Consider the following 10,375-nt stretch of genomic DNA (forward strand, 5'->3'; position numbering starts at 1 on the left):
TAAAAACATAAAACACAATGACCTTGGTTTGCACGAACTCTGCAGCCAATGGTGGCTTATTTAAGCCAGAATAAGTCACAGCTCCTGTGGGCACCAGTTGCCTTTTCAAGCCCCAGCTGCAGCCTGTAGGATCATCCAAACCCAGGCAGCAGGGGTTGTTTGAGGGTTAACAATCCATGGACTATTGGGTTATTTGAAGAGGTTTTTTTAACCCTCAAACAACTCTTGCCACATGGATTTGGACAACACAACCAACCATGGGAAACCCCCACCCAGGGTTGAATATTCTAAATGGCTGCTCGCACACACCACAACCCACTGTGTGGGCTGCAACAATCGTACAAATTGTCCCGATATTAAACTTTTAAAAGTTTAAAACTGCAGTAGAAACCAAAGTAAAATCCAGCAGCAATGTGAAGACCTAAAACTACAGTAACAAATTTAAAACAATAAAAACTGAAGAACTAAAATGCCTGGAAGAATAAAAAGGTCTTCCACCTGGTGCTGGAAAGATCACAACATAGGTGCCTGGTGAGCCTCTCTGGGGAGTGCATTCAACAACCAGGGTGCCACCACAGAAAAGATCCTCTCCTTAGCAGCCACCCACCTCATTTCATTTGGTTGGGGATCCAGAGGAGGCCGTCTGAAGACAATCTTAGGGTTCATGCAGGTATATATGGGACGAGACTATCCTTCAGATAACATGAATTATACAAAATGAAGATACCTTTCAAGGGATTCTCTGCTTTCTTCTACACCTCTGTTTGAAAGTGTCATTACAACTAGATTGGAGTAAGCCAACAAGAGATCCCGATGCGTCTTTCTCCAGCTAGTTTTATCAGATTCAGAGTCCTGTGCAGATTCCAGATATTCCTAGAGGAAATTATTCAGAAGTCATGGTTTGGTCAATGTGCAGTAAGGTTCAACCATCAGCTCTCCAGCATTACTATGCAAGGTCAGACCCTATTTCATCAACTCATTCTCTATTGAAATCCAGGAGCCTAGAACTAAATAAAGTAAAAACCTTGTTATGCATACAGATTAAGGCAATTGTTCTCAAAGCAGTTCAACCAGGGATATTTTCAAAGACAAGTTGAAGATCATTACTTCAGCAACTCCAAAAGGAATAAAAGCTGGGAAGATAGTTTTTCCCACCCCACATCCTACCAAATAATGTGGCTTGACTGGCATTTTTGTCTTGCCAGTCTACTTAGTACACTGCAGGAGACCCTTAACATCTGCATTAGTTATCCATGCGCTAAACAATTGGGTCATCGTTCAACCTTTGGCAAGGTAAAAGCACACTGTGCTGGTTCCAAAGAACCACGAACAGAAGAAAAATAGACTCTAGGTCTGTTTCACAGATACTTGCACAAGAATTTATGGGTATTTGTTCTAGAGGACTTTCCATGCTTTGGCTTATGCACGGGGCTGCATACATGGAACCTATTTTGATTTAGTGATGTTTATTTCACAATGCTCTGACATGAAATATGAAATGGATCTTCTGCACGCTGAAGATACTTTCTGCATATGGAAGGGCACCCATGGATACAACTCAATATAGGTATACTGTTGACCTGTATGGACTTGACCCTTCCTTATTTGTGGGCTCAGACCATTGTCAAAAACAAGTTCTGACACAGAAATGGACAGTTACACCGAAGTAGCTTAATCACCATTTAGTCCTCTCTTAAGGATGCACACTATAATACTTCCTATGGAAAAGCATAAAAGGAAAATACTTTACAACACACAATCATACAACTCAACAAACCTTAAGTGTCTGAACAACACATGAGCACCATTCCAAACTTGACTGGAGGGAAATTTTCTTCTCTGCTTCCTGACAATGTGTCACAGCATCTCCAAGTCTTTTGTTTGACATGTATAGCTTTACTAATCTGATGTTAACATAGACATCATCTGGTCTGGCATACAATTCTGACTGGATCAAGTCAAAGAGCTGATTCCACCCATCTTCACTTTTGCAATCCAACAGACGCTCCTATGGTAATGATAAACAACCAGTTAAAAGTTGTGCTGTAATATATTTTTAAAGATAAGCATTTTAAACATCAAAGAAACATAATTTTGGTTCTCTCTTCCAAGAAAATGGTAGTGTATAAGCAAGCTAGTTCATTCTAAAGTAGATTACTACATTTAAACAGTGGGGGAATGCACTGTAGTTCCTTTGATTTTTTTTAGGGGGGGTGTTAATTAAGCATTTTGAAATAATGAAAGGAATGGTAACTTATTACCAGGTTTCCATTTTTTGGAAATGAGAAGAGAAGTCTTGGAATACAGAAGGCTAACAAAATTACTTCTATTATGCCAAACATAACTTTTAATACCACCAATTTTTCAAGCTTTTATTTACCTATCAAGGCCTAATCCCTACACTGTCACACTACAGAAATTTTAAAACACTTACCTTCAGTCGGAAAACTGAAGGGCTCCCAGGAAAGAGCTTAGATGCTCTCTCAACCCAGTATTTTGCTCTTCCATCAGTAATGTCATTATTGCATAGTAGTTCTGCAATCTTCAATACGAGGTCTTTCTGTGTTGGGTTCAACTCCACTGAACGCTAAAGCCCCAATTAAAAAGAGGAAATATAGTTATTCTGCTTTTCTGCAATATAATTTTGCAACAGACCACTAGAAACGTGGTCCAAGTTCAAGAGGCTTAAACAGTTGTTTAAGAACACTTCCCTTATTTGCAATTACGTTAGGCACAGTGCGTAAGGATAGTCCAAATCTATAAAAAGCAGGTGACTATTTTGTTGTTAGTCTGGTGTAGATTTGTGCAGTTTTCATCACTCCATAAATATAGCATTCACAAAGAATTCAGCGCTAAGGGCAAAAAGAATTACTCTCTCTTCTTGACAGGAGTGCTGGGCATTAGCAATATAAAGCAATATTATGTTTGACTAATCTCCTGGAACAAGGAATTATCTGTACAGAACACAAACGTGTCTCCAGGCAGAGTGGCCCAAACCCAGTGTGCACATCTTTCATCCCAATCTGACAAATATCTACTTCAATCCAATGCTATATGCAAACCCATAATTTAGACTGCACAGAACAGTCCCTCACAAAGGCTCCTGTATCATTGCAAGGGTCTCCATAATTAACTAATCAGCATTCCCATCACGTTCTGCAAACTAAAATATTATGGACTTTCTATGAAGTTACTAACAAGCAGTAAGGTTTAGTGGCCAGTGTGTGATAAGCTGGGTTGTATAAAATTTCGATTCAGATCCTAGTTCAGATAAAGTTCACGGGACAGTCTTGGATAAGTTACTATCCTTGAGCCTAATCTTTAGAGTCATGGGGCTAACACCACAGAGCTACTTGGTAGAAGAAAGAAAGATAGCCCCTGCAATTTTTAAGAGAAGTTGATTATTATCCTTCCGTACATTTGACAATACCAGTCAGATGGTATACCAAATGTCTGAAATAACTCCTCCTCACCACCACCCCCTGAATCCACTTAGAAAATATTAGATTTTCATAATGTAGTAGCCTAAGTGACTTGGCAAGTGTTTCAGGATCACTCAACTGATCTTGCTTTCTTTTCAAGGCAATCCTAGAAGGTGGTAATAGGCCAGTTTCCCTGGGACTCCACCCCTGCCCCGGTAAAATACAACAGGATTCTATCTTGCGAAGACTTTCCAGAGTCATGCAACTCCTTACTGGTTTATACATGCTTGTCTCATCGTTTTTGGTGGCAACACTTTGTTGGGCTGTAATTTGGTAGCTATGATTAAGCCAACAGGGAGATTTGGTCTAGGTTGTTACAGCTTAGAAAATATTTTCTAGCATTCTAAAATATATGCAAAATATGGAAATATATTTAAATAAGAATATTTCAGATACAACAACCTCTAACAACAAAGCATAGAGTCTTTGCCAAAGTGTAGGGTCACACATTTCTTACCTTGTAACAGCCTACTGCTTTCTCTATGTTATCTTCTGCTTCATACAGTTGACCCAAGAATTTGTGTGCCTTGGGATCTCTTTCTTGAACACCAAGATATGTAGATATGTACCTTTACAAAACAGCATGGCAAGTTAACATGACAGAAATTCATGACTAATGACATTAATCCAGAATAGAGGAAGGTGATGTCAATGCATTATAGACGCTCTTTTAAAATAATTTTAAAGCCCCAAATTTTACATATTTAGCTTAAGTTTACAATGCTTGGTATGAATCAATAACCAGCATGAATATTTCTCTTACCCTTCAATATATGTACAAGACTTAAAAAGGTTTAGATACTTCGTAAATGTTAAAGAACAATGATAATAGTGAAAATTATAAAATTCGATTGTAAATGCTTATGGTTACAATAAACATATCGCTCATCACACAGGAAGCTTAACTAAAAAGTAAAAGATCTCTCATCAGAAATTATCCAAAATATAAACTGAGGTCCTTGAACATCCTAGTACCTGTTTGAATAACTATTATTTTTGATTAGTAAATGTGTTAAGAAATATATGTTACCTTTTAGCAAGTTCATATTCCTTTGCTTCATAATACAGTTTAGCGAAAAAGAATCCTTTCATGGATTTCTAAAGAGAAAGAAACATTATTTTAAAGCTAGCACAACATATTGCTTGTAGTTTAGATCTTGGAATGCTGAGAAATCTATCAATATACCCCCATCCCAATTATAAGCAATGCTGACTAGTATGGCACTGATTGAGAGAACAGTAATATGACCCTTTCTAAGCCCTTAATAGCTGCATTCAGACATCATGATAAATCATAGTTTATTATGACAGGAATGAGACACAGCGAGCCTTGCTTGCGTGCTCCCTGTCTTCTCTCCTCCTCTAGCAGAGCCACAAAGAGCTGTTTGCAAGTTTTGCTTCTGTTTTGGGTTCATCACAGCTTGTTGATTCATCCGAATTAAAACAAAAATGTAGTTAATCTTAACTATGCTTTGCCTATTCAAAAGAAGGTCAGAGAAGCTTTTGTTTAATTTCTTGTCCATTGTGCGATTTTAAATCAGTGTATATCTGTCAGATTTCTTTCTTTCTTGCATGAATTTAAGATTTACTAACATGGTATACTAGCATCCCACCACATGTTAACAATTCATAAGAATGACACAAAACTTGCGTTGAATATAACTTAGGAAAACAAACTTTTGATGGTACAGAATTCCATGCTTTCATATTCTGGTGGTCACTGCTTTGCATTTCAGAACACAATGGATGAGTTCACAAGTCACACTACGCCACCCTGAGAATAAGCCATTGGTTGATGGTTTGCTCGCTACTCCTGACAGATGACGGGGTGCCCTGCAGCTTGTTGTGGCTTTTCCCTCTATACATCCCCACCTCTCACCGGACCACTCCTGGCACATATCTCAGGCACTTTTGCAACAGAAATCTTCACTGCCTTATTCCCATCAAGAGCACCCTTTCTGCAAAGTCCTTGGGGATTGCTGGCTCACAAGGGAAACTCCCAGCTCCCCCTGCATCAGATTATCAAATGCATATAATTTTCTAATCTCTTATGAACATGTTAATGTGTTCTCAATTTTTTTTAAAAAAAACATTCGCTTATTTGGGCTCCTGTGCAAGTGAGCAGGAGCACAAGATTGCCTGTCCACAATTTAGCCCAGCATATCAATATCCCCTTCTTGTTAATGTAATGTCCTTCTGAATTTCATCCTCCACTGCAGTGCTTGCCTTGCTAGCAAACACCTTTACCTACTACTGAAGTAATATCTTCCCAAAAAGCTGCTTCTCCTGTAGCTGCCACCCTCTTCATGCTCGTTGCTTCCTTCCACTGCTCTCCATTATTAGCTGCCAGATATTCATATGCGTTACACAATAGTGAAAATATGCAAATTTCAAGGATTTGTAAAGGTATGTCGATGTTCAGAGATAATTTAAAACAAAACAAAACAAAGAAGCATTTGAAAAGCTCATGATGGCCTACGGTTGCGCTGTCTGTTCAGACATGGGAGTGATTCTGGCACCAGTGAAATGTGAGTCGAACTTCTCATATTCATAAACTACTTTTCATTAAGACAACCAAGCAGCAGCATACACCTTTCACACTTTAGGTAAGGAATCCTTTTCATTCCCCTTAAGTTCAACTGTCCATACTAATACATAATTATTATTATTTTAAAAATGCTCAACAGTTTTCAGAATTTCTCATTAGCATATTTAGCCTGGGGAATATATTTTGCCCCACTTTCCTAATGTTGTGTCAGTATCTTGCCTTAGACTAGGTTTCCCAGGCCAATCTCAGGCATATATATTTTGATCAGACATTCTATTTTCATTGTTTTGTTCTTTTAACTGTTTTTCAATTTCTCATGCCCTTGGTGTAATATTTGCACAAACAGTAGGGGAAGAGGTTAAAATCTAACCATGAAACACTTCTGACTCCTGTTAGGTCATGGCTCACAACTGCTAACAATCAGAATAGAAAGTGAAAGTTAACTAAAGCAACAGCTTGGCCCCCTAGGGGCTGGGTCAAAATAACTGCAGCTGAGTAACAAAGACAACCAAATTCCTCACAATATAACTATTTATTTCTGGTTTGTTGACCACAATAAATACATGAATGAATATAACAGGTGGGAAACCTCAGGACAGAAATTTCAAGAAACACAAACCTGCTTAAGTTTTCAACTCTCAAACATTATTTCTTGTTATTATTATTATTATTTATTTATATAGCACCATCAATGTACATGTTAGATAGGTAGATAACATGTTAGATAGATGTTAGATAGGTTTAGTAAAAGAGAAGATTTTAAGAGGAGGCAACAATAATTGGCCACTGTCATAAATGCACAAACATCTATGCAATAGACTGGAAGATGGAAGCCAGTAATGACACCACTAGGACCTGGAGCATTACATTACAACAAAGTACTCAGGAGAGGCAAAAGTGACACATACTGCTACAGTAAAAGGATTATAAATATATATATGAGTAAACCTGGAACTCTCAATAAACGTGTTTGTGTGTGATAGAGAGAAGGGGGAGGGAGTTTAGGGGGATCCTGAAACAGAGCAAGAATTTTGTGTGTGTGCGCTTTCAGTGGAAAGAAGGGTGGATGTGTGTGTATGCATGCCGGATACGTTGTGTGTGCATGTGAGAATAGAAGGAGGATGAATGGCAGGGGTTGTGGTCTATGGGTGCTGCTCCAGAATAAGAGAGAGAGATAGGGGGAATGGGGTTAGGAGATAAGAGTTTGCCTTCTGCTGAAGAAAACTGTGGGTTCAAAGCTGTTGTTTAGTGTGTTTTGGAATCCCTTCTCCTCAATGAAAGCACCACCTCTGTCCTTTGGACAAGTTACTTGTCCTTTGTAATTACCAACATCTCTCATAACAGCCATTTTGTGGTGGTGTCCAGGTCAGTTCCTCAAATTGCTAACTGTGCCCACAAGTCCAAAAAGGTTGCCTATCCTGATCGAACGCAAATGCATTAAGAAAACAAGGAAAATATGTTGTGCATGATCCACTCTGAAAGCTGCCATTACTGTTTTGGAGGTGCTTCCTCCCTCTGCTAGACACAGGGCAGCAGATATAGCACCAGCACTTGAACCCACCTTCAATAACAACTCAATGTGCTAGTTCAGACATAATGATCCCGGTTAGCAGAGTATAATTTACCTAACTGTGAATATGTATCGGGCCCATGTGCTCCTCTCCTCACACACCAGTTTCATCCCTTCAATCCTGCTATTTAAACCTGCTATGCCTAAAACTGGGAACTCTGGTTTAACGATCAGGATTTTAAACTCTGGTTTGCTCCTGGCTTAAGACAATGATTAGTGAAGTGACATTAAGCCACACCTCTCCGAATATCCAGAGAAGAGGGGGAGACACAGACAGGAAAACAGCAGGACAGTAAGATCATAAAGCCGGGTCTGGAGAGGATTCTTAGGCTTTTAGGCTTGGAAAATGCAACAGAACTTGCATGGAATACTGCTTTTCCCTCATCAGGAATTTACAGAAAACCACCTAGCAGGATTTCCTATTCTTACAGCACAATCCTATACGGACGTTCATTGTCAGCCCCTCTGCAGGCACTGCACTGCACCCTTAAAAAGACCCAAGAGCCGCTTTCCCGCTCTAGCAACCAAGGGCACTCCCGCAATTACGGCGCTGTTGGGGAAAAGCGGGAGAAGGAGCAACGCCGCACTGCTTCGCTCAATCACTCGGCCGGCCGGCCACCTCCTTCAGAGAGGCGTGACGCACGCACGCCCCCCACCCCCACCCCCACCCCCACCCGCACCCCCGTGTGTGTGTGTGACGGGGCTGAGGCTAGGGCGGATGTCTCGCCCCAACAAACCCCTTCGCCTCCCCTCCCCTCCCCACCAAAGGTGAGCACCCAGGTCGCGCGCCAAATCCTGTTCGCTCATTGGAGAAAAGCCTCAAAACAAACCGCTGGGGAAACCAATCACTGGTGGCCTCTGAACACCTCAAGGAATAACGGGGAAATGGGGGGGGGGGAGAAGCGGAGGAACACGCGCCTCCCCTCCCCCCCGCACTCAAATTACACCACCCACCTCTCTAGGCGAAGGGGCCGAGGCCTGCAACGAGGAGACGTAGCGATCTACTTCCGCCCTGTTGCGCCTCATCATGGTGGCGTCCGAAGGAGGCCTTGCCGCGACCGGCCTCCCGCTGGTTCCTTGGTCTCGAGGGAGGAGGAAGGTGGGAACCCGAGCCGAGCTGAGCCGGTTTGGAAGGTACACCTCTCGAAGAATGATGACGCCGCTAGACGCGCCAGCTCGCGCAGAGCTAAATATTGCTGTTGCGTCAGCAAACCCGCGACGGAAGCGACACAGGAAGTGATTTAATGCGCGCTTTTACCACGGAGATTCGAAATAGGCTTTACGCCCAGTTTAGCTTCATAGAGATAGGAAAATATGAGAGTGAACCTCACACCACCGGTTTAGAGGCGGGACTTCCGGATTCCTCTCCACCTTTATTTCGTCCCCTTCGGCAAAGTGGAGAAGTGACTATAGGAAACGGTGGTGAACGCCAGCATTTTAGCAGCGTGTCCACGTCCACCCACGTAGCCGCAAAGAGTGGTGTTTATGCCCCTTCTAACGCATGCCTTATTTCGTGAAATGTATGGCTTTGGTTTACTTTTTGGCATTTTTAAACATTTGAAAATTGCCCTTTAAATCTCGATGCCATTACACACGATCAACCCTATGATATAACCCAGCGTTCATATTAAAAGCCAGAGCTGGGACTGGTTTGTATTTGCAACCTCAAATTCCCCATACAAACAACCCTCCCGTCCCAGTAAAAGGTGTTAGGGTAAAAAAACCAACCAGAAAAGACGGAACAGGAAAACCAGACAAGTCCAGATTCAGTGACCATTCTTTATTGAACTACACATGTAGGAGGAAACTCACCCTCGATGGATCAAAGACGAGCTTCTCTACCCATCATCCACAACCAACATCTTTTAAAACATTCCATGCCCCTCCTGATGAGCTCATGGCTCCTCCCAGCCTTTATTGATTGCAGAGTTATACATTTTCCATAAATGAAACTATTTCTAACAACTAATAATACATAATATTGTGACAACTATGCTCTGTTTATGTAACTTACTGTACCAGATAAGCCCCCCATGCAAGGGCAGGCGAAGCTGACTTTGCGGACCACGCGGGGGTGGGGGTTCGGCTGATAACAAGGAGCAGTGTGCTGAAGTGTCTGAGATAATGGCAACTTGGATCCGGGATCCAAGCCTCAGCAGCTGTGTTTTTGGGAACTGCTACATTTGACTGGGCAGATTAGGGGTAGAAAGTGCAGAGCAACCTTGAGCAACTTGCCAACTGCATTCTGATGACTCTTCATTAATGAACAGAGGGGGAGGAGGAGGGGTCTTGTGGCTGAGCCTTGAGTGCTTGGCGTACACTTTCCTTCCCAGAAAAGGGGGTCTTTTGACCACCCTAACAAAAGAAGTCCCATTAAATTCATTATAGTACTTCCTTGGCCAAATTCCTATGAGCCAAAATGTATGCAGAGTCATTAAGCTCTGTGGACTCGAATAAGACTGGAGCTAGACGAACTGGGCCTGTTCAGATGACCCTTCAGGCTCTGTGGTTAGTGAAACTGTGGTTCTCTGGCATTAACACTAACCAAAAGCCATGCGGTCGCACACAGCACTTTAAGCCACAGTCAGAGCTGCTAACCCTGCTGCAGACAGTCTGTGGTTCGTGATTGATCAGGGTTTAGCAAAACACATCACCCAAGATGCCTTAAACCCTGCTGCTTCACAAAAGACCTTAACCAGCAGGGTTTAAGGTGTCTACTGAACAGGCCCACAATCTTGCAAAGGGCATTGTGGCCATATCAAACCCTGTCAAACA

General features: G+C 41.8%; 1 protein-coding gene across 6 annotated transcripts in view; it reads right to left on the reverse strand.

Annotated features, from left to right (window-relative positions):
• RGPD4 (RANBP2 like and GRIP domain containing 4) overlaps window positions 1-8,781 on the reverse strand; it is a 40,010-nt gene extending 31,229 nt beyond the window's left edge. For 4 of the 6 annotated variants that reach the window (XM_063126199.1, XM_063126200.1, XM_063126198.1 and 1 more), the window contains exons 1-6: window positions 8,555-8,780; window positions 4,513-4,580; window positions 3,940-4,051; window positions 2,435-2,587; window positions 1,778-2,008; window positions 728-873 (exon numbers count right to left, since the gene is read on the reverse strand). In XM_063126199.1, coding sequence (XP_062982269.1) covers window positions 728-873; window positions 1,778-2,008; window positions 2,435-2,587; window positions 3,940-4,051; window positions 4,513-4,580; window positions 8,555-8,629 — 785 coding nt within the window. In that variant the 5' untranslated portion in view covers window positions 8,630-8,780. Of the gene's footprint in view, window positions 1-727; window positions 874-1,777; window positions 2,009-2,434; window positions 2,588-3,939; window positions 4,052-4,512; window positions 4,581-8,554 lie in introns of all 6 variants that reach the window. The other 2 variants (XM_063126197.1, XM_063126194.1) reach the window with 1 other exon arrangement.
• Window positions 8,782-10,375: the final 1,594 nt, after the last annotated feature.

This window comes from Elgaria multicarinata, chromosome 5, assembly GCF_023053635.1.
Source record: "Elgaria multicarinata webbii isolate HBS135686 ecotype San Diego chromosome 5, rElgMul1.1.pri, whole genome shotgun sequence".
NCBI lineage: Eukaryota > Metazoa > Chordata > Lepidosauria > Squamata > Anguidae > Elgaria > Elgaria multicarinata.